At 38.5% G+C, this 23016-nt stretch overlaps 4 protein-coding genes across 8 annotated transcripts in view; 1 reads left to right on the plus strand and 3 right to left on the minus strand.

Annotated features, from left to right (window-relative positions):
• Nucleotides 1-3799, minus strand: part of LOC111448882 (WD repeat-containing protein 13) — a 15349-nt gene extending 11550 nt beyond the window's left edge. The window contains exons 1-3 of the mRNA XM_023088661.1: nucleotides 3297-3799; nucleotides 2363-2472; nucleotides 2076-2145 (exon numbers count right to left, since the gene is read on the minus strand). Of these exons, the coding sequence (XP_022944429.1) occupies nucleotides 2076-2145; nucleotides 2363-2472; nucleotides 3297-3497 (381 nt within the window). The 5' untranslated portion in view covers nucleotides 3498-3799. The remainder of the gene's footprint in view (nucleotides 1-2075; nucleotides 2146-2362; nucleotides 2473-3296) is intronic.
• A 1754-nt stretch (nucleotides 3800-5553) lies between these two features.
• On the minus strand, nucleotides 5554-11029 carry LOC111448301 (coatomer subunit alpha-1-like). 2 transcript variants are annotated; one of them, XM_023087801.1, is made up of 4 exons: nucleotides 10799-11029; nucleotides 10288-10538; nucleotides 9379-9873; nucleotides 5554-8880 (listed from the first exon to the last, which is right to left on the minus strand). In XM_023087801.1, the coding sequence occupies exons 2-4, from the start codon at nucleotides 10493-10495 to the stop codon at nucleotides 5927-5929; spliced, it is 3657 nt and encodes a 1218-aa protein (XP_022943569.1). In that variant the 5' UTR covers nucleotides 10496-10538; nucleotides 10799-11029; the 3' UTR covers nucleotides 5554-5926. The 2 variants fall into 2 exon arrangements, with proteins under 2 accessions (XP_022943569.1, XP_022943568.1); XM_023087800.1 differs by having other exon boundaries at nucleotides 10288-10511; nucleotides 10799-11028.
• A 1244-nt stretch (nucleotides 11030-12273) lies between these two features.
• Nucleotides 12274-14308, plus strand: LOC111448673 (cysteine protease RD19A-like). Its single transcript, XM_023088356.1, has 4 exons — nucleotides 12274-12817; nucleotides 13015-13134; nucleotides 13381-13627; nucleotides 13716-14308. Exons 1-4 carry the CDS (start codon nucleotides 12332-12334, stop codon nucleotides 13991-13993), a joined length of 1131 nt encoding a protein of 376 aa, XP_022944124.1. The 5' UTR covers nucleotides 12274-12331; the 3' UTR covers nucleotides 13994-14308.
• A 1737-nt stretch (nucleotides 14309-16045) lies between these two features.
• LOC111448342 (coatomer subunit alpha-1-like) lies at nucleotides 16046-22005 on the minus strand. 4 transcript variants are annotated; one of them, XR_002711422.1, is made up of 5 exons: nucleotides 21710-22000; nucleotides 21180-21406; nucleotides 19956-20450; nucleotides 16432-19483; nucleotides 16046-16295 (listed from the first exon to the last, which is right to left on the minus strand). XR_002711422.1 is itself a non-coding variant. In XM_023087861.1 (4 exons), exons 2-4 carry the CDS (start codon nucleotides 21385-21387, stop codon nucleotides 16527-16529), a joined length of 3660 nt encoding a protein of 1219 aa, XP_022943629.1. In that variant the 5' UTR covers nucleotides 21388-21406; nucleotides 21900-22005; the 3' UTR covers nucleotides 16046-16526. The 4 variants fall into 4 exon arrangements, 3 of the variants coding, with proteins under 3 accessions (XP_022943629.1, XP_022943628.1, XP_022943630.1); XM_023087861.1 differs by having other exon boundaries at nucleotides 16046-19483; nucleotides 21900-22005; XM_023087860.1 differs by having other exon boundaries at nucleotides 16046-19483.
• Nucleotides 22006-23016: the final 1011 nt, after the last annotated feature.

Raw genomic sequence — 23016 nt, forward strand, 5'->3', positions numbered from 1 at the left:
TTTTTTTTTTTTTTTTTTTTTTTTTTTTTTTTTTTTTTTTTTTTTTTTTTTTTTGTAAGAAACCAACTTTTATTAAGATAGATAAAAGTACAAACAATAAAGGCATGAGGAAACAAAATCTACCAAAATACAATGGAAAAAATATTAATTACAAAAAGATGAACCAGTTGGCTTTATTTTGCGTTGGGGGGTGTTAATGGAGAAGGAAGAGTTGTTACAAAAAGAAAAAGACAGACTTATGACGGACACTCCAGGCCGTGTACAGTACAAGGTCACAAAAAGATCGAAAGAATTGGATTTGGCTGTGTCCTTAAACCAACAGCTTGAGAGAGCCTCGAAAGTACAACCTTCCAACTGATTTGTACCACACTAGAACAAACAAAACTGATTGCAAATGCAGTTCTAAGCTTCGACAGCTAATTGCATCCAATAAACAGGTGTTTACACTTTATCCAGTGTGTTTATACTTTATAGGATCAACAACCAGAGGAAAAATGTTATTTTATTGGGCACAAATCCGTCCCAAATCAGACTGCCAAAGGATTCATCAAGGCGTCTATTATCCCCATGAAGGGCTTACGCAGCAGAATCAACAGAAAATATGCCAGAACTCTATAGTTTCCATAGCAGACTGCCTTTTAGCTGACTCAATCTAACCCCATCAAGAAGGTAAGTGTGGCCCACTCATACATCTCCCAATCAAAGTGGTTTCTCCTGAGATTAAGATCTCATGCAAAATTACAATTGTTCCACACCTCCATAACTACAAAATTTTTGGCTCTGAAGTCCTAAATATCAAGGCGAAGGAGACCTTTAAAGGATGGACTTCAGCCGAAGAATTATCCCAGAAGTAGACTTGGCACCAAATGATTTCTTTCCAAGTTCATCTTTACTAAACTTGCCACATTGCCGGATGTATAAAAGAATATAAGATTCTTTAAGATCAAGATCAAGAACTTCTGGATAAGGGGCGCATTAAACTAAGTGTTAGTCCTTGTGCAGTCCCTGCACTCTTGACTCCAAAGAAACATGGCACTTGCCAAATGGGCATAGACAACTGAGCCACTAACAAAATCAAGGTAAAGTATAGATTCCTATCCCTCGCTTATCCGGTCTAATTGATCAATTGAATGGTGCAGTAATCTTTTCTCCCATGACAGATCACTTGGTTAGAAACGATAAAAGAGAGTCAAACTACCTACATAAGATGCTGAAATCTTATGGGTCTTCTAACTAGATATTGTGGAATTAGGTAGTTATTCCATAAGATTAATTGAGGTCTCCATAAGTTGACCTCAAAATTCTTGGATATTAATTAAAAAATGTCCTCAAATGCGAAAAAGGGTGGAGAAGCAATTCCTACTAGGAGCCAAACTAAATGGAAAGTCTTACAAAAACTACCCCAAAAGTTTTCAGTAAAAGACATCCATAAAATATAAACCAAAGTCTTTTAACGTTCTCTTACACAAAATGCACCACTAAAAGCATAAAGAAAAAAGTTAAGATCCCTAGATAAAATTTGAAGTATGAAATTCTCTTCTAAGCAACCGGCCATGAGAAGAAACTAATCTTCTTAGGAAATTTACCCTTCCAGAGACTGGCGGAGAGGTCAGAAGAATTAGGCTGAACAAACAAGCAGGCAAAGAAAGGCTTACACGATAAAATACCTGACAGATCAAGCTCAAAGACGAGAGAACTGAATTTAGGGGATACAAAGTCTGAGTAGAAAAACAAACATTGAAGACGTGTAAGGAGATCCCAATTCAGAGAAGGATATCCTTTAAGTTGAAATTGTGGGAGAGGCAGTCTCGTCTCTCAAAGAGCAGTAAAGCAGTTACTACCATGCTATGAGCTATGCATACAACTTCAAATAACAAGACAATTCAGCTTTTGGATAGTTTTCATCTCATATAAGGTTACAATTCCTTGCACCCTAAGCTCCTTGTTGGGGCTTTATTTGTTTCTTTTGTCTATCTTTTGTCTTTTTTTTTCTTTTTTTTTTTCTCTCTCTCTCTCTCTCTCTCTCTCTCAATGAAAGCATAGTTTGCTAGAAAAGAAATCAAGATTGGATATACCTTGATAGAACTCCAGCTATCCACCTCATGCAAGGCAGAGATCGAACTTGGAGGAAGAATCCATCTTCCACTGATGCATGAATCAGTAAATTATCCTGATGTCAGAATTATGCGGAATATAACTTTAAAAGTAACTCATTAAATAGGAGGTTTCATCATTGAAGTTCATAATAATTTATTGCAACTGAGATAAAAGAACAAATTGAAATTAGTAAAGGGAAGCCATGAGAAGGATGTATCAGGTTATGAATTGGATATTTTAAGTCATCAAGTAAAATTTTAGCAACCTGCTTCCGGGGGTGCTTTGAAGACTTGGTATACGCGAGCCTTCCCAATTCCTTGGCCGGCGTATGTAATTGCGAAATGCCACATAACCTTTTCCATTGCACTTCCAGTCCTTTGGCAAACACCAATAGAAGAAGAAGCCTGACGTTATTCTCAGGAAAAGATGCATAAACAAATTGAACCATCAAAAATTCATGAAGTGAATTGACTATGTGCATCTGACAAGAATGAACGCAACAATTTAACAAAATTGCTTTCCAAACAGAAACCCTAAAGCGAAAAACAATGAATTTTCCTTCAAAAAATGTCCCAGTCAACCACTTATGATGACTTCGCCCTTACCTACCAGTGCTGGAGCCTCTCCTGGACTGATTGGACGAACCCTTATAATTTGTCCCTTTGATGGACATAATGAAAATCGTTGGAACCTAGAACTACTAGAAGAAAAAAATACAGTCATTGACGCTTCAAACATATTGAAGCGTCCATGATTGGAGGAATTAGATGAAAGGAGTTTTACGAAGCTCAATTATACATGTCAAAAAGAGTTGCTATATGGCATCTGGTCTCCAATCCTCAATATGGAGGAATTCAACTTAAGCTAAGTGCTGTTTTTTCTGAATCAGGCAACACATTCAAAAGATCTAGGTTACTTGAAATGAAGATTTATCAGATCATCAAGCTAAAATCAGAACCAAGATCAGGATTATCAACTGATGTAGCACTGCTCTCATTCGATCCAAGCGCGACTACCGGGGGAAAAAGGAATCACAAAACCATCATACCAAATCTACTTAAATTATGCTCCGTAACATCCGAGTTCCCCAATTAAACGGAAAAAAAAATCACAAATTTAACTCAAAACCTTATGAAATAGGGAAAAAAATGCAGAAAAAAATCCAAAAATAAAAAATAAAGCTGCAGAGGAATGCTTACTTTCCGACGAAGAACCGCGGCTTCAGCCTTCCGATGGAGCAAGAGACGACGCATGCCAATATAGTCCGGATCAACACCAATACTTGTAGGTTGGAGCAAGCAGCTGAGAAGTTCCCGATCCATATTCTTCTTCTGTTTTTCCTTCTCCACCTCTCCGACTTCCTTCGTTGAGCTATCATCCTCGGTCCTTTGCTCCGCCATTGTCACGAAGCTTTTCTACGAGTCCGCCATCGAAGATCAATCAGCTTAGTTCGTCAATTCCCCCGATGACCGGACGGCTGATGGGTGGCAGATCCAGACCAGACCCGAATAATACTGAATTATTTATATATGTTGACCGAATCTCATTTGACAGAGTGACCGGAGCTCCGTCGGTTTATTCTGGCAACGGCAACGGCAACGGCAACCGCCACTCATGAAATGAAATCGTCGTCAATGGCGTTATTGGGTCACAGGTTTGACTCGTAATAATTTTGTTTCGTTTTTCTATTTTTCTTCTTTTTTCTATTTTTTTTTTTTAACTAACTATTGAAGAACAATAAACTTTGGAGGGGGCGGTGTAAGAATGACAAAAAAAAAATAATAATAATAATAAATAAATAAATAAAATAAAATAAATCTAAGGGTGAAAAGTCCAAACTACCCCCAAAAAAAAACACGGTAATATATAAGGTGATAGTATTGATGTACTATTAATACGAATACGAACTCGTGTTGATATATTAGTTATGCTTATATAAACCATAGTATCTCAATTTTGGAACATGAAATTAAATGAAGATTTTTTTATGGTTATAAATTTTGGGCGGATGATAATTTGTAATTACTATATTTCATTAATTCACCTCTACAACTCGGGTTCACAATTATGTTGTCTGAACTTATCCTCTTTTCCTAATTGGGTCGAAGCCTTTATTTTACCTTCCCCACTTTGAAATAGAAGGGAACCCTCTCTTGTGAAAAGAAACCCCATCATCTGGAGTCCACGGTTCTTTCGATAGATCGATGCATGAGTTGAGGCTCTCATGTCCTGCCGACCCTTCGAAAAAGTCAGGTTGTCAAAAGGCTTTCTCCACTGAGAATCATCAAAGGAGGAATGGCTATATGTTGGTTCGATAAGCCAAGAAAAAACAACCACCACTTAATTCGGTTATTCCTATTTGTCTTTATCTATTGGTGGAGAGGTATATGAAGTAGGGATCCAAAAACATTTGGCTTCATCATACTTAAGGAAGCGAAGCAACCACTTCTCCTTGGCACGCTGGCACCAAGTGCTAAAAGCTTCGGACTATCCTTAACAATGACGCTAGTTAGTGTAACCGTAGGCAACCCAGACCCAACAAGATGATGGTTGTGCATGAGACCACTTCGATGTTGAGTCGGGTTCCTCAATTTCATTCCTCTCGTGCGAGACTTTTCTTGTTATTCGAGATATTATTTATAATTTCAAAACCTACTACTAAATCTAATGAATTAAAGTAATCGAGACCGCACTTCAAAAAAGAGAGACGAACGAAGAGAAATCACCAATAGATGAAGGACTTTATTTACTAAAAAGGTAGCTGCAAGGTCAATAATTTTCATTTTTTTAGGCTATATAAAATCATACTCGGTAAGAAAAATGCGGCAAAAAAAAAAAAAAAAAAGTTTATTAGCAATACACACTTAAGCAGCTTATGGAGTAATTCAAATCTTAAATAAATATTATTACATTGAGATATTAAGTAAAAAAAGTAATAAGAATCTTACTTTTCCTGGAGTGATACCATAGTGATACCATATCACATGCACGGATATATTTTACCTTGAAATCATGCACGGATATATTTTACCTTGAAATGTTGATATACTATTGATATAATACATTGTCGATACACATATGTAGCTTCCATCTGTACTCAAATGGACAGGTAACACATAATAAACCTCTGGCTTAACAAAAACTAAATATTACAAAAATATAAAAACTAAAATCTACAATAACTACGTGACTGGGCTACTCTAAAATTTGGTATATTAATCACAAGTGATATATAATATCTAAATTACATCACTTACACAATTAAGAAACCAGTCTGGAACTAAGGAAGAGCAAAAAGAACTGGACATGGACCTTCCAAATAGATGCTACTCATCAAACACATCTTTGACACTATTGCCTTACTATGTTAGTAAAACTCGAAACCGAGTCGCTAAAACCGAATCATTCCCTTCCAGAATCAACCATAATCTAAATCTTTTACACCAAGTCACCGAGTAAAACAACACAAGCTTTTCATAGAATATCGAAAAAGACCCGAGGGCCTTGCATACATTATCGTTTAAAATGTGTCCCTGACCTGTAACAATCATCTAATCCGAAAGGGGACTCCAGTATTCTTACCTATCAGTACACCTAGCATGTATCTACGTCAAAATTCTGAAAACTTTATTACAGGGAATCACAATCAACTAAAGAAACAAAAATAGGTAGAAGAAATTTTAAGTAGCAGACAGCACAGTATTTTTCAATGTTTACCTTCCACGAGTACGTCTGAATGACTCTATGAGATAATCGTCTGGCTCCTTAGTTGGAAGGATGCGTCGAGGAGATCGAGAAATGATCCAACCGGATTGTGACTGTCCGATCATCATCGAACTTGAGTGGGAGAACAATGTAAACCAGATGCATCGGCCCCAACAACAGCAAGATCACACACGGTACAGAGTTGCCCTTCCTGACTTGGCACAAACCTGGAGCTACAGTATGGGCACGAGACGTCCTTCTGTCCTCGATAGATTGGCACATAAGTCGCTCCACAGGTCACGAAAGGGTTTCTAAAATCATAGTTCAGTTCATGTGAATCTTTCATATTCCTCTCTGCAGCCTGTATCACTTGCCTGGCTGTCTTTGCTTGGTTCTCAACTGGGGGATTGGTTTCTAGCAGCCTCCGGGCAAAGTTTGCGGCGCTGGCAAGGTTCTTTGCCTTGTAGCAGACTGACATAGCATTTAATAAAGCAAGTCTCAAGTGTGGCATTTGAAGGTTACAGTGAGTAAAATAGGCTGCAAGCTCCATCTGACGGGCGGGATTGTCCTTAAGTTCCCTCCTCTTAAGCTCTATTTGCGAACCCAGAACATACTCTTTGACGATAATAATCAACTCCTTCACCTCATCGACTTCCCTCCTAGACTCGACAACAATCAGAGGAATGGTATGAAGAATGCCGAGAAAGAGACGAAGAGCCTCAGCAAACTTCCCAGATGTTGTGGCTTTATAACCAGCTTTAAGCTTCTCTTCCAACTGAGAGAAACTGAAAATAAGTGCAGGGGATCCTTTTGCATTTGCATTACCAGATTCATTGTATCCTCGTTCTACTGCCAATGTTAGTATGGGAACAGATGAAAGAGCGCGAATGTAGGTTTGACTTCCAGCATGAAGATCCAGAAACATGGTTCTCAAAGGAGCAAAGTTTTTAATTCCTAGTTGCCTGTTAAGCAGCCGCATTGCAGTATCAAAATTACCAGCAGCAACATGTTCTGCAGCGAGGGATGACCGCTGAATCCAAGCCTGGCTGGCAGGCAAGCCAGGTGTTGGGGCCACAAAAACCGAACTACGAGCACTGACTGATACTTTTGGAGTATCAGCTTCAGGTGGGAGCTCCAAATCTTCAAGGTCCCATCCCCCTTCTTCCTCATCTTCTTCTGCACCTTCCCCATCCTCCAAAATTGCTGTCACATCCCCATTCTGTAAGCCATCGCCATCAACTACTTCCAGCTCCTCCCCCCAATCACCATCTGCAACCTCCTCATCATCATCTGCAGGACCACCACCCACATTATCCAGCCCACCTTCAAATATACCTTTCATCACTCTCAGAAGTGGCCAGTCACCAGCACACATAACAGGAGTAGGGGGCAATAACAGCGATGCTGCTTTTCCTTCAGGTAAAGATGGAACATTATCTCCCAATTCAGCAGCTAACCTTTCAGCTACATCATGTAGACCATGGGTTGATGCGGTGATATAAGCAAGAGGTAAGTGGCCAACACTCTCCAAGATCTTTACACGCTCCCGGACATCACCGAGATATAGAGCATTATGAAATTGACCCATGACGTCATTCTTAACTTCAGCAATCTTTAACATCTTGGACAGTTTTGCTGTGTTACCAGTTATGAGATAAAGAAACGATAACCTATCAAAATTTTTTGTCTTCTGGTAGGCATATTCCACAATGCCTGCATTGCCTTGGCGAAGAGCCTCCACACCCAGCCTATACCAATGATCTTTCTCATCAATTGCTGTAGCAGATGCAACTGCAATCTGAATGTTTCCACTCTCAAGAGCCAAATTGAACCTGGTTCTCTCGTCCTTCACAAAGTGAAGTGCAACTTCAGGAAACCCCTTTTGTTGCAAATATGCAATCATTGCTTGCCCACAGAGCTGTGAGTTCCTTATCATGCTCATGACATGGTCAAATCTCTTCCTCAACAGAGAGAGTTTGAATATGTATTCTGTTGCATCAATAATGAAACGCTGATTTATCCCATCCCTATCCAAGCAAAAGAGTGTGTTGCCAGAAACCTTTGTAATATATATTGGAACATCAAGGGTTCTGATTATACCACTATCTCCATTGGGAAGGCAGTATTTTATGTGGTTTAAAGTTGTATAAATAAAGACGCCATTATCATCCCATCCTCCACTCTTTACACGAATTGTCTCGTGAAGAGTGCACTGGTGTACAAGCTTTTTATTAGCAATAATAATTGCATGTTTACTGAGTAAGGCAACACTTTCCATGTCATTGGACCATATAACATATTTCACGAAAGGGGTTTGCAGATCTCCAAGAACAATTCTCTGCTGAAGATCGTATATAACTACTTTGTCCTCTGCCCTACACAATAAGTTACCAGTTCCAGCATAAAAGATTGCATCTGTGGTTATGGGTAGGGGAGTCTTTTTAACAACTTCATTCCTAAGATTTTTCAATAAGACTTGGTTGTTGCTTTTATCAAGCACAGCAAACCTATTCCGAGCCACAAATACTGCTGAGCCTCCAGTTCCTCTCTTGGCATCTTGCACGTTATCACCTCTACCAAAGCTATCTCTAGGAATGGTGTACAGTTCATAGCACCCCCCATCTAGATCCGAGCAAATAAGAACAGCATTTTCTGTGGGGCTAAAAGAGAGACTCCTAGGGCTCTGATTCAAGCTAGTGGAACCAGGCCTTCGAATTGGGGTTACTTGGGTGTCTTTTTGAGTTGAAAACTCATAGAAGCGCAGAAAACGGTCCTTTATATAAAATAGAGAATCACCACTAATAGCAAATGCAGGCCTTTCCCTCTCCAACTTAAAAACAATCATGCCACTGTCATGACCAGCTGCGAGTAGATTCATCTCAGGATGAGCAGCAAGTATCCAGAACCGGTCATGCTCGCGACGGAAAGTCTGAAGTCCAGTCCGCTTCGTTGCATCCCAAATACGAATACTTTTATCCTCTGAATTGGAGACAATAATGTCTTGTTTTGCATGGAACATTACACACGAAACATTATTCATGTGCCCCCTTAGTGTGTCCACTTCCCATGCCTTCGTATCTGAAAAATTAAAATAAGCAATTAACCATAAAAGGCCAAAAACAATTGAAGCAGATATTGCAGTTAAGTTAGCATTTCATTTCCATCTCTCTTTTTCTGAGTGTGTAGGTGTGTTTCGGAGGGAACCTATCAGAAGAAATGAGTAATGTGTTCGCAAACAATCCATAAATTTGAAGTCCTCATGTTCATTAAAATATGCAAAGAATATCTAAGCCTTATTCAGCCACTTGGCTGAAAAGAAACTGAAAACTATCATCTCTCCTAATGATTTTATTAAGAAAATCCTATCTGGTAGTAGCTTTTAATTAAAGTTAAAACCAACAACCTAACCACATCAATCAACACTAGGGAAGAAAAAGCTGATAGAATATTAACATTTCCAACAAGTCTTGCCAACATGAGATAGGACAATTTAGGGCCCTGCCAAGTGCAACAAGTATTAGCCACAATTACAAACCAATGTAAATAAAGCAAATGATCTTGAATCTTGAATAGTACCATTCATTCGCCACAATTTCACTTGACGATCATCGGCACCAGACACAATTAACGGCAAGGTAGGATGGAAAGCTGCCCAATTAACTCCTCGGTCATGACCTTCCAAAACATATTTAACAACAGCATCAACACCACCAAAGAGATCAGAATTCATCTGACTCAACCGAAGCACATCATCAGCTGGGGATACTGTCTTCTTTCTTAATGCACCAATGTCCCATACACGCACTGTCTGATCAAGAGAAGCTGACACAACAAGATCTTCCTTGGGATGGAACGAAGCACACATAACATAGTGGTTATGGCCAGTCAACACAGAAATGCAAGTGCGTGATTGCCAGTTCCATAAACGAATAGTCTGATCATCACTAGCACTCACAATCCACGGACACTCGTGGTGAAATTGCACAGTACGGATGTAATCAAGATGTCCAAGAAGAGTAAACAGACACTTATGAGTCTTATGGTTCCATACTTTAATCTTGTAATCATCCCCTGAAGAAAGAAGAATATGAAGCCACTTTAACATGCCAAATTCAGAAACTTAAGCACCATTATGTTAATTGATGGATGCAAATCATTGAGTCCTCTCTCCTAGAAAGGAAAGTTTGAATCTGACATAATAAGTTATCCATTTTTTTAAAAAACGAAAGAGAACTGTTGTTGTCATGCCGTCACTCCAATTCATAATTTATATGGCTGAAACTTACTAATTGTTCTCTTCTAATTCATGAGGTATTACATCCGCCAGGCGGGTGGAGGTGGGGGTGGGGGTAAACTTTCAGAAACAAGGCAAGGAAACAAAATAGGCATATACACAACAGCACTAACATTCAGTTAGGAGTAGCCTAAAGCAATTTTTTGTAAGAAAAGAGTTGTGTAAAGCAAAGTGAAAGATGAATATGGAACCTCCGGAAACAAATAGAGGCTGAGACTTGTGAAAGTGAACGCCGCGAACAGGCCCCTCATGCTCATCAAATCTATCAATAAGTGTGCCCATCCGATAGTCCCATAGCTGGATCACTCCGCTGTGAAGACTTGCAAGGATCCATGGCCTCTTAGTATGGAAACTCAGTCCTTTGACTCTATTACTCTTGGTCTCGAACTTCGTCAACATCTTCAAACGATAAACTCTGCACAGAATCGGATAGCATCAAAACCTAAAATGAATTTCCATGACACCAATTCATCATAAAAGTTCACTTCAGCAATTAACAACGAGCCAGTCCATATGCCTTCCAGCTAATGAACCATCCAGAACTGAAATTTCGAGGATTAAGCATTCAAGTAACATTTAAACAAGTTCCTCAGTAAACAAACAGAGCCAGATTCCGACCAAAACAAACCTAATCACGCGAATTGGGAATGATCTAGATAGATTCCGACTACAGAATGTAACAACAACGCCTTAAATTTTTACCTCAGATCTGATCAATACGTAAGAAATCGACAAAGGCCCGCGACGGCATCCACGATCAGCAGCAGCAAGAGGTTTATGGATTTGGAGTATTTCTAGAGAGAGAATTGGATAGAGTAGAAATGAAGGGAGATGACGATGAACGAGGGCTTTGCAGTCTTCTCCTGGATCTTGCCTCAGTCGGGTGACAGGCCAGAGTCGTAATTTTCTTAGAACGTAGGGATAAAAGTGTGAAATTTGGTTAGTCAAAAACAACCAAGAAATATCTAAAGAACTTGGTTTGATTCAACCTGGGTAAATACTTTTTACTTTTTTACTTTTTACTGGGTTGAGAATCTCGGTCTAAATGGAAAATATATATATCTATAGATATAAACGCCTCTCAGTGAGGCTCCAAGATAAAAATGCTACTAAACTACTCGACAATAGAACTATGACGTAAATGCAGAGAACTATCCAACATGATTCCTCTTTTTCATGGACTTCTTAGCGGGTTCTGTTGTCTATATACGAGCCTCTTACCTTTACTTAAAAAACGATAGACATAGGATGAACAATTAAGAATACTTAGTAAGTGACCTCACTGTTCGAGTCGGAAAATACAACCACATGCAACAACGACTTTCTCTAACTAGTGGGACTACTTTTTGTTGTTATTTTTTGGGCATTACTTTCCGGACACAATTGGATGCATAATACTTCTCTGAACATGGTTCACACACACGCATGAATTATCTAGGTGAGCTCATATATGTGCCCCTAGGCTATGGGTTACTGCACGGACGCTGCCAAAAACTAACACAAAACAAAGAAGTGCATATAATATTGTGTACGCATTGTCCATACTCATGTGACATGCAATATGCATGAGGTCCCGCGTTAAGAACCATTGCTCAATAAACTAATGCACGTGATATCATCTTACATACTCGTAGAAATTTCATTCATGCCATGCATAACAATATAACATAATTGTCAGTAAAAATAATATATTTTATTTTTATTTTTTAAAGAAAGAAATAATCCTTTGATTTAACTGTGAATACAAATGGGCCGGTTCGAAGAAGACGCCCATTAGGTATTTATGAACATTGGGCCTTGCTCTACGAAAAAGCCCAAAAGAACCCGAGAGAGACCAAGCCCTCGATGGGCCGGACCATGGCGACCAGAATCAAGTTACCCAATAAAATAACGTAAATACGAGCTTTTAGAACATCGAATAAAAATCGAACACGTGTCATCAATTCATTGGTTTTATCATTTCCCTTTCTTCAAGCAAAACACAGATAAGGCTGGCAGTTATCTCCTACAACGCCAGAAACGAGCCCCAAATCTGCACCGTTTATATTTTCGTGGGACCCACCGCTACTAATAAGGAACGGTCACGATTAAAAGATTAACACTGGGTTACAAAGAAACTAGCTACACAGTAGTATAACTCTCCTCACGATGCATCAGCATAAAATGGCCTGCTCTGTTACCCATAATCACAGGTCTTCTTCTCCATTTTTTCTCCTTCAATTCTCAGCGGTGAAAATGGTGAAGGGTTTCTCTTTCCTCGTCGTTCTCTCTCTTGTCGTCGCCACGGCGATTGGCAGCGAGGTTCTCTCCGGAGAATCGGATGGAGATTTTATAATCCGTCAGGTTGTCGACGACGGAGGAGTCAACAGAGGAAGTAATGGCGACGATCTGCTGCTCGGAGCCGAGCACCACTTTTCGATCTTTAAGCGAAGGTTTGGGAAGTCGTACGCCTCCAACGAGGAGCATGATCACCGGTTCAGGATCTTTAAAGCTAACCTGAGGCGAGCTCGACGCCACCAGGCTCTTGATCCCTCTGCTACTCATGGCGTCACTCAGTTTTCTGATTTGACTCCATCGGAGTTCAGGAGATCGTTTCTAGGGCTTAGAGATCGTCTTCGTCTCCCTGCGGATGCTAACAAGGCCCCTATTCTTCCTACTGATGATCTCCCAACCGATTTCGATTGGAGAGATCACGGCGCTGTCACGGAAGTCAAGAATCAGGTTTGTGTTTTTCTTTGACCATATTTTTCTATCTTCGGCTATTTCGTTTACGTTAGCTATTTTTTACTCGCTTCTCTGTATCTGTTACTCCTTATATTAGTAATAACTTCCAATTAATTCTCTTAGGAACAAATATGACTTTTATTTATTAAACTGAGGTTTTGATTTTTGTGATTGTTCTTGTTTTTATTTTTTAGGGTTCGTGTGGATCGTGCTGGAGTTTCAGTACAACCGGTGCTCTTGAAGGCGCTAACTTCCTTGCTACTGGAAAACTTGTTAGCCTTAGCGAACAACAGCTTGTAGACTGTGATCACGAGGTTTGAATTTTAATTTTCACTTGTCTTCGATTTTCTGTTCTTTGGTGAAATTTACAGCTTGACGTGTAGATAATGATCTAATTACACGTTTGTTAATCATGGTTGCCCTCGATTAGATGCTACAAATTTGTTTATTATTCCTGTTGTATGCTATGAGACAATTCATAAATCTTTGCGTTCATCAAGTATTGGCTGAAAGTACTTGACAAATAATTAAGTTTTAAAGCATTTCTATACTTTTTCCAGTGTGATCCAGAAGAAAAAGATTCCTGTGATTCTGGCTGCAATGGAGGGCTAATGAACAGTGCATTCGAGTATACACTGAAAGCCGGTGGACTTATGCAAGAGAAAGACTACCCATACACTGGTACAGATCGTGGAACCTGCAAATTTGACAAGAGCAAAATTGCAGCATCAGTGGCCAACTTTAGTGTTGTGTCCCTTGATGAAGAACAAATTGCTGCCAATCTCTTGAAGAATGGCCCTCTTGCAGGTAATTTCATTCAACCAAGCTTTCTTGAATCCTATTATTTTCTTCAATCAATCAGGGTTCCTGACTGCTCAAATTCTCTCAAATGCAGTTGCTATCAACGCCGTATACATGCAGACATATGTAGGAGGCGTTTCTTGCCCTTACATTTGCTCAAAGCGTTTGGATCATGGGGTTTTGTTGGTTGGTTATGGGTCTGCTGGCTATGCTCCCATCCGAATGAAAGAGAAGCCTTACTGGATCATTAAGAACTCGTGGGGAGCGAAATGGGGGGAGAATGGATACTACAAAATCTGCAGGGGTCGCAACGTCTGTGGGGTCGATTCCATGGTATCGACAGTGGCCGCAGTTCATACCGCCGCAAACTAGTTTATGGAGATTACTCTCACAGCTACAATTCGTGTATATATTACTGCAACATTATCACTGCCATTTCAAGCATTGGTGGGAGGGATGCCTCTCCAAAAGTAGAATTTAAATTCTCTGGTTTATCTATGCATAGTTATATTTAGTTCTTCAAGCTATTATGGAGAAGGGATTGCTTGTAAGCAAAAAAACAAGAATCTGTCAATGAATTGGGGTTGGTTGGCTCACCTGCTCAACTTTGATAGAGATGCCAATGAAAAACTTGTCCCAATGTAAATGTCAACAATGATAGCCGAAAGATGCTTTCTTGATGTGTCATCTTTATCTTTTCAGATTCTGAACGTCAACATGATAATGACAATGCTTATTAAAGAAATCCATTTGGAACCATTTTCTGTTTTTCTTTCCTATCAAGGTTTCAATCCTACTGAATCGACTCTTGGTCATCTCTGTTATGGTCCACGACAATTTAGTACAAGTAAAAAATATCTAAAGATTATCCCAAAAGCTAAGCTCGACAACGTTGCCAAGAAATCTTGCTTGTAGGGTATGTCATGATCGTTTTGTTGGAAGAATATTTGACTTTAGAAAAGGTCTTTTAAAATTTCAATTTCATTCCTTACTAGTTAAGTATTCAAACTATCGATTTCATATTTATATTATTGGTGGGTTAAAATATAAATTTAAACGTTGAAGTTTGATAAAAGGTAAATTGTCTAAATTGTCATATTATTTTTAGATTGAAAGTGTATTATTATACCCAAAAACTAACAATCAGATGACGTTTCCTTTCTGCTTCATTCTTATATCCTCACAACGATCTTGTTCTTCTTTCTTGCTAATAAAAGTAGAAGTTTCCCATCAAAGCGCTTATAAGTGATAATTTTCTACTCTTATTCAAATAAAAGTCTCTCTTGCTTCAACAAACCACGAGCAATATTTTCTCTTTCCAACAAGACATCACTGAAAGATTAACAATCGCCCCAAATCCAAATCCAATTCAACCTTTTCAATACTCTTTCAATCCACCCTTGTCGCAGATCCGATCCTCATTTTAATACTTCAGTAGCCTCAATGGCCTCACTCAACTCATCTTCTCCACAAAGAAATCGGGTAACTTAGAAAGACTTAGACAAGCGAAGTGGAGAGCTGGTGACCTCGAGAAGGCTTCGTTCTTGGAGATTCTTGACAAAATTGCACAAAGAAGCACTTTGAATATAAGTTGCACAGCTATAAAGTTACAAAAATTGTTTTGAGGGAGGAGAATGAGGGTTTAGAGAAAATGGAGGTGAAGTGGATAAGAAGGGTGCCACAAGTAAAAGCAACAATGGCCTTCATACAATCCAAGCTATTTTGGGGACGCAATTGTACAAAAGCGAAGTTGGTCTTGCTTATGGTAATGGAGAATGTTAAGAATATTATGCACCAAAAGTGTGACAATGATCTTTTCGTAGAAGAACATGTTTAAGGTTGTTCAATATAACACTCTTACTATCATTTTACACCAATCAAATATTCAATATTTTTTAGTACAACAAATGGAGGTTTGAAGTTCTGACTTACACGTTATTTCTAGCAAATCTATTTTCACTCCAAAATAAGAATCTTAAAATATAATTTGTAACCCGACAAAGTTATAACTTTTACCTCTATATTCTTTAGAACACAACACCCTATGTGGCAAGTATTTAGAGCATTTTTAGGTAAAAATAAAAACTTAGCCTATGAACTTCCAAAAGGGTGGCTATTTGGTTACTTCTAATAAAACTCATGTCTCTCGCATATATTTCAATAGCACACCTAAAATCCATGAATGACAAACATGCTTTAGCATGAACAATATGAACCACAGGACTAGACCCATGGTCCTCATAAGAACAACAATGGACACAATTCAACAACCTATCAAACAGATCTGGTTCCAGTAAGATTGTAAGAGGCACACTTCTCTTCAACCAAGGATGATAACCAAAGCTCCAACTCATGCTCAAATGCATGGCTAAAAGTCATAAGAGTTCTAGACGAGAAAAGGATGCACGAGAACAACCAAGCAAATTGAAGCTCAAAAAAATGTTCATCTTTTACCAAGCAAGAAGCTCTAGCCGCATTATACAACAAAATCAAGGACTATAATCAAAGCTCCCAACTCATGTTCAAATGCATGGCTAAAAGTCATAAGAGTTCTAGAAGAGAAGAAGATGGATGCAAGAGAACAAATAAGCAAATGGAAGCTCACAAAAATGTTCATCTTTTACCAGGCAAGAAGCTCTCGCCGCATTACACAATGAAAATTGGAGTAAGGGTCCTGCAAGCATTAACATGTAAGATGCCGTGTCATCCCTGTAACAATCAATTCATATAAAGCCCTCTTAAGTAGCAGACAACCGAATTTTTTTTCAAGGTAGCTTAGCTAGCTGTTTTAATCCATCACTTTCTTTTACCTTCCACAAGTAGACGTGAATACTCAACAACAAATCTCCTGTTGTCGGAAAGATAAGTGAGGTCATTGAAAAAAGATATAATTCCCCGAGTCCGATCATCGATTTTGGGTGGGAGAACAAAGTAAACCAGACGCATCAGCTCCAATAACAGCAAGATCACAAACAGTACAAATTTGTCCTTCCTGACCCGGCACAAACCTGGAACTACAGTATGGGCAAGCGACATCCTTCTGTCCTCGATAGATTGGCACATAAGTTGCTCCACAGGTCACAAAAGGGTTTCTAAAGTCATAATTCAGTTGGGAGGCATCTGTCATATTCCTCTCTGCAGCCTGTAGCACTTGCCTGGCTGTCTTGGCTTGATTCTCAATTGAGGGGTTAGTCTCAAGAAGCCTGTGAGCGAAGTTAGCAGCACTGGCAAGGTTCTTAGCCTTGTAACAGACAGTCATGGCATTTAATAGAGCAAGCCTCAAATGTGGCAATTGAAGGTTGCAGTGCGTGAAATAGGCTGCAAGCTCCATCTGACGTACTGGATTGTCCTTGAGTTCCCTTCTCTTCAGTTCCATTTGCAAACCCAAAACATACTCTTTAACGATAATGATCAACTCCTTCACCTCATCGACTTCCCTCCTAGACTCGACAACGATCAGAGGGATGGTATGAAGAATAGTAAGAAAAAGACGAAGAGCTTCAGCAAACTTTCCTGATGTTGTGGCCTTGTAACCAGCTTTAAGCTTCTCCTCCAACTGAGTGAAACTGTAAATAAGTGCAGGGGATCCTTTTGTATTCGCATTACTAGATTCACTGAATCCTCGTTCAACTGCTAATGATATTATGGGAGCAGATGATGAGGCACAAAGATAGGTTTGACTCCCAGCATGAAGATCCAGAAATATGGGTTTCAAAGGAGCAAAGTTTTTAATTCCTAGTTGCCTGTTAAGCAACCGCATTGCAGTATCAAAATTACCAGCTGCAGCATGTTCTGCAGCGAGAGACGACCTCTGTATCCAAATCTGGTTGGCAGGCAGACCAGGAGTTGGGGCCACAAAAACTGAATTGCGAGAACTGACTGATACTTTTGGAGTGTCAGCTTCAGGTGGGAGCTCCAAATCTTCTAGGTCCCATCCCCCTTCTTCCTCATCTTCTTCTGCACGTTCCCCATCCTCCAAAATTGCTGAGACATCCCCATTCTGTAAGCCATCGACATCAACCACTTCCAGCTCCTCACCCCAATCACCATCTGCAACCTCATAATCATCTTCGTCAGCACGGCCTCCACCCACATTATCCAGCCCACCTTCAAATATTCCTTTCATGACTCTCAGAAGTGGCCAATCACCACTGCACATGACTGGAGTAGGAGGTAAGAGGAGGGATGCAGTCTTGCCTTCTGGTAAAGATGGAATGTCATCTCCCAATTCAGCAGCTAGCCTTTCAGCTACATCATGTAAACCATGTGTTGATGCTGTGATATATGCAAGAGGTAAATGGCCAACATTCTCCAAGATCTTTATGCGCTCACGAACATCACCAAGATAAAGAGCATTGTGAAATTGACCCATGACATCATTCTTAACTTCAGCAATCTTTAACATCTTGGACAGTTTTGCCGTGTTACCAGTTATGAGATAAAGGAACGATAACCTATCAAAATTTTTTGTCTTCTGGTAGGTATATTCCACAATGCCTGCATTGCCTTGGCGAAGAGCCTCCACACCCAGCCTATACCAATGATCTTTCTCATCAATTGCTGTAGCAGATGCAACTGCAATCTGAATGTTTCCACTCTCAAGAGCCAAATTGAACCTGGTTCTCTCGTCCTTCACAAAGTGAAGAGCAACTTCAGGAAACCCCTTTTGTTGCAAATATGCAATCATTGCTTGCCCACAGAGCTGTGAGTTCCTTATCATGCTCATGACATGGTCAAATCTCTTCTTCAAGAGAGAGAGTTTGAATATGTATTCTGTTGCATCAATACTAAACGATCGAACTGTTCCATCCCTATCCAAGCAAAAAAGAGTACTGCCAGAAACCTTTGTAATATATATTGGAACATCGAGGGTTTTGATTATTCCACTATCTCCATTGGGGAGGCAATACTTAATGTGGTTTAGGGTAGTGTAAATAAAAATGCCATTATCATCCCATGCTCCACTCTTTACACGAATTGTCTCATGAAGTGTGCACTGGTGAACAAGCTTCTTGTTGGCAATAATAATTGCATGTTTGCTAAGCAATGCAACACTCTCCATGTCATTTGACCAAACAACGTACTTAACAAAAGGGGTTTGGAGATCACCAAGAATAATTCTCTGTTGAAGATCATATATAACAACTCTATCCTCTGCTCTACACAATAAATTACCAGTTCCAGCATAAAATATTGCATCTGCAGTAATGGGAATGGGGACCTTCTTAACAACCTCATTCTTAAGATTTTTTAACAAGACTTGGTTGTGACTTTTATCTAGCACAGAAAACCTATTCCGAGCCACAAACACTGCTGATCCTCCAAGTCCTCTCTTTGCATCTTGGAAGCTATCGCTTCTACCAAAGCTATCCTTAGGTATGGTGTAAAATTCATAACATCCCCCATCCAGATCTGAGCAAATAAGAACTGTGTTTTCTGTAGGGCTAAATGAAAGGGTCCTTGGGCTCTGATTCAAGCTAGTCGAACCAGGCCTTCGAATTGGGATGACCTGTGAATCTTTCTTAGAGGAGAACTCATAGCAGCGTAAAAAGCGGTCCTTCACATAAAATAAAGAATCGCCACTAATAGCAAATGCCGGTCTTTCTCTCTCCAGCTTAAAGACAATCATGCCACTGTCATGCCCAGCTGCCAATAGATTCATCTCAGGATGAGCAGCGAGAATCCAAAATCTATCGTGCTCTCGACGAAATGTCTGAAGTCCAGTTCGTTTTGTAGCATCCCAAATACGAATGCTTTTGTCCTCTGAATTGGAAACAATTATATCTTGTTTGGGATGGAACATCACACATGAAACATTATTCATGTGCCCCCTTAGTGTGTCCACTTCCCATGCTTTTGTGTCTGAAATAAAAAATTATTTAGTCAGCAATAGAAGTCATTATTTATACCGTTCTACGCCAAATGTTGCATTAATAAGGCTCACTAGCAAATTTTCTCCATTTCCTTTCTTCTACTTTTGTTTTGTTCATGTCGGAGGAGATAAACCAAGAGGAATATATGATAGAATGAGTCCTATAAATTCTATACTAAAAATGGGTACAAGTTTTAAAGATTCAATAAAGTACTCACAAAATAAATTTCCAAGCTTTGTCCAAGCTACTCCCTATGACTTAACAAATTTCAGGCAGGATGTAACCTATATCTTGTTCAACATACACAAATGGATGATGTGATTACTCTCCTACAGTCTACAAACTAGTATTGTTAATAATAAATCACTATCAGGCAGGATACCTATACAGACTCTCAAATGTAATCAATAAACGCTAAAGATTAAACTCTGTGGAGAAAGCATATGTTTTCAGTCAAGTACCATTCATTCGCCACAATTTCACCTGTCGATCATCAGCTCCAGACACAATCAATGGCAGGGTAGGATGGAATGCTGCCCAATTAACCCCTCGATCATGACCTTCCAAGACATATTTAACAACAGCATCAACTCCACCAAATAGATCAGCATTCATTTGACTCAACCGCAAGACATCATCTGCCGGAGATACAGTCTTCTTCCTCAAAGCACCAATGTCCCAAACACGAACAGTCTGATCTAGGGAAGCGGACACAACAAGATCTTCCTTAGGGTGGAATGAAGCACACATTACATAGTGATTGTGGCCCGTCAACACAGAGATACAAGTACGAGACTGCCAGTTCCATATACGGATAGTCTGATCATCACTAGCACTTACAATCCATGGATACTCATGGTGAAATTGCACAGTACGTATATAATCAAGGTGTCCAAGAAGAGTAAATAAGCATCTATGAGTCTTATAGTTCCACACTTTAATCTTATAATCATCCCCTGGAAAAAGAAAAACCATCAATATTTTTACATAACAAATATTATTTATAAAAAGTGATTGCAATTGCGCGATTTAAATAAGTAACCCTATGGTTCAACAATGTAATTGACAGGTGCAAACTATTAAGTTCCTCCTTTTGAATAACGTAGGCATGCCATACTAAGATTACTATTTTTCAATTCATACAGAAAATAACAACCTTCTGCGATCATTTATGAACCATCATTCTCATTCATAATATATGAAGCTTTGCATCACTGTCTACACACGAAGCAAATGCAAATAAGTAAAGCATTCAATATTTCATCGTATATCCAATCGAGTACAAAGAATACTTGCAAAGAATAGCAGAGAATGGGGCAAATCTTCCAGAATCTAGTTAGAGAAATAAATTTGAGGTATTTTTTCAATTAACTTGGAACAGTCCCAAAAACTTACAACAAATATCTACATCAGAATTCTAATATGTGCATCACTCTTTTTCATAAGAAGCAAAACTTTCATTGAGAAACATGATAGAATATACAAGGGAATGCTAAAGGGCAGACAGGGAAGGAACCAACCAAAAGTAACTATACAAAAGAAAGGATTTCACTCGAAACAGATAAGGTGAATCTCTATATCTGTTTGGGATAATTCCAGAAACCATAAGTAAAAACACCAATAATATGTCAAGAAATAGCACTCAGCAATTAGTATTCTAAAGCAAAGAAGAGTAAAGACGAAACCTCCGGACACAAAAAGAGGCTGAGACTTGTGAAAGTGAACACCGCGAACAGGCCCCTCATGCTCATCAAATCTATCAATAAGCGTGCCCATCCGGTAATCCCATAACTGGATCACTCCGCTGTGAAGACTTGCAAGGATCCATGGCCTCTTACTGTGGAAACTCAACCCTTTGATTCTATTACTCTTCGTTTCAAACTTCGTCAACATCTTCTTCACCCAAAGGATTCTGCATCAAAACCCAAAATGAATTACCCCCACACCCAAATGCCAAACTCCACCCCGGGATCATACAATTCCACTTACCAAACAAATTCACCACTAAAGAAAACAAATTACCCATCAAACAACACGGCTCACTATTACATTACACGAAATTCAAATATAACCCACAATTCAAATAGAATTAACGCCCATTTCCGAGCAACGAAACAGTACTCGTTTCTAAACCTAACCACACAAATGGGAGCCAGATCTACACAAACTTGCAACAAAAAACAACGTCATTCGCAAGAATTCAACGCAATTATACCTCAGATCCGATCAGAATGCAAGAAATCAACAAAATCCCAGAATTGCATCAACAATCAGCACTCCAGCACAAGAAAAGAACGCGTAAAAATGAAAAGAAGGATCAAAGGAATTGGGAAATGGAAAGATTGGGAGAGCGTAAGGCGATGATTTGTGAATCAGAAAAGAAGAAAAGAAACAAAAAAACTGACAATGAAGGAGGCTCGCAGTGTTCCCCCGGATCTGGCCCTCGAGTGTCAACCCTCCTAATATTTTAAGAAAGATGAAACAAAGAAAGAAGAGAGAGAGATGTAATTTATTTCTTTAAAATTACAATTAAGAGAGAATTTAAAGCAATTTTACGTACAAATAGAAACTTATATGTAATAAAATATTTGCTAAATTAATTAAAATATTCCCGTTTATTTCTTTCAAAATATTTTTATTAATACTTTATTTTAAATATATATATAATTAAAGGTATTTTTTATTTTTTAAAAAAATTTAAAAAATTTTTTACCGTTACTATATTTTTATCATTATATAGATAGAACGCTAATTTCGCGTTCCAAAAATATACATGAACTTTAAAAAATAATATTAATATTTTTAGTACCCTTAAAATGGAAGAAAAATATCATAAATATTAAGAATATTAATATAATCTTTATAAATTCACGAGTATTTTTTTAAAATAATAATAATAATAATAATTTTTTTAATTTTTTTTTGGGATAATCGGAAAGAAATTTAAATTTCAAGAGATTTTTAAAATAAAATATTAACTAGTAAAATATATATATATTTTTAATTTAAGTATATTATTAAAAATTTTACCCTTCTTAATTATTTTGAAAGTAATTTTTTTAAAAGAATATATAATGAAATTGAGTTACAAATTTTAACCAAATGTTTAAATATAAATAAATAAATTAACCCAATTTAGGGTTAAAAATTTTATAGTTGGGTTGGAAGGGTAAGAATTAATTTTGGTGGAAAAATTTACCGAATCTCTAAATTTTACCATCTTTAGAATGGGCCCCTGCTTTGGCCCATAACTTCTAAACGGACTCAATTGGAAGCCATCTGCAGGCCCGACATTCATGGGCCTTGATGGTCTCTGGACGAGCCCACGAGGAAGCTGTTGCAAATTCGTGGCAAATTTACCCACTCCAAGTAAATCAGTATAAACTAATATTTTAAATAATTTACATTACAAGTTTAAATCTGATTATTAATTTATTAACAACGATATAATATTCTAAAAAATATATTAAAAATTATATGCCCGTTTAATAATTGGTAAAAAAAAAAAAAAAAAAAAAAAAA

This window comes from Cucurbita moschata, unplaced genomic scaffold (assembly GCF_002738365.1).
Source record: "Cucurbita moschata cultivar Rifu unplaced genomic scaffold, Cmos_1.0 Cmo_Scf00010, whole genome shotgun sequence".
Classification (NCBI taxonomy): Eukaryota; Viridiplantae; Streptophyta; class Magnoliopsida; order Cucurbitales; family Cucurbitaceae; genus Cucurbita; species Cucurbita moschata.

Excerpts from the sequence above, each read along its gene's own strand:
- LOC111448301 (XM_023087801.1), bottom strand. The coding sequence starts at position 10,495 with ATGTTGACGAAGTTCGAGACCAAGAGTAATAGAGTCAAAGGACTGAGT. Across the intron at positions 9,874-10,287 it reads GCCTCTATTTGTTTCCGGAG|GGGATGATTACAAGATTAAA; the intron begins GTTCCATATTCA and ends TTCTTTCTTCAG. Across the intron at positions 8,881-9,378 it reads GAAATTGTGGCGAATGAATG|ATACGAAGGCATGGGAAGTG; the intron begins GTACTATTCAAG and ends TTAATTTTTCAG.
- LOC111448673 (XM_023088356.1), top strand. The coding sequence starts at position 12,332 with ATGGTGAAGGGTTTCTCTTTCCTCGTCGTTCTCTCTCTTGTCGTCGCC. Across the intron at positions 12,818-13,014 it reads TCACGGAAGTCAAGAATCAG|GGTTCGTGTGGATCGTGCTG; the intron begins GTTTGTGTTTTT and ends TTTATTTTTTAG. Across the intron at positions 13,628-13,715 it reads GAAGAATGGCCCTCTTGCAG|TTGCTATCAACGCCGTATAC; the intron begins GTAATTTCATTC and ends TCTCAAATGCAG.
- LOC111448342 (XM_023087861.1), bottom strand. The coding sequence starts at position 21,387 with ATGTTGACGAAGTTTGAAACGAAGAGTAATAGAATCAAAGGGTTGAGT. Across the intron at positions 20,451-21,179 it reads GCCTCTTTTTGTGTCCGGAG|GGGATGATTATAAGATTAAA; the intron begins GTTTCGTCTTTA and ends TTCTTTTTCCAG. Across the intron at positions 19,484-19,955 it reads GAAATTGTGGCGAATGAATG|ACACAAAAGCATGGGAAGTG; the intron begins GTACTTGACTGA and ends TTTTTATTTCAG.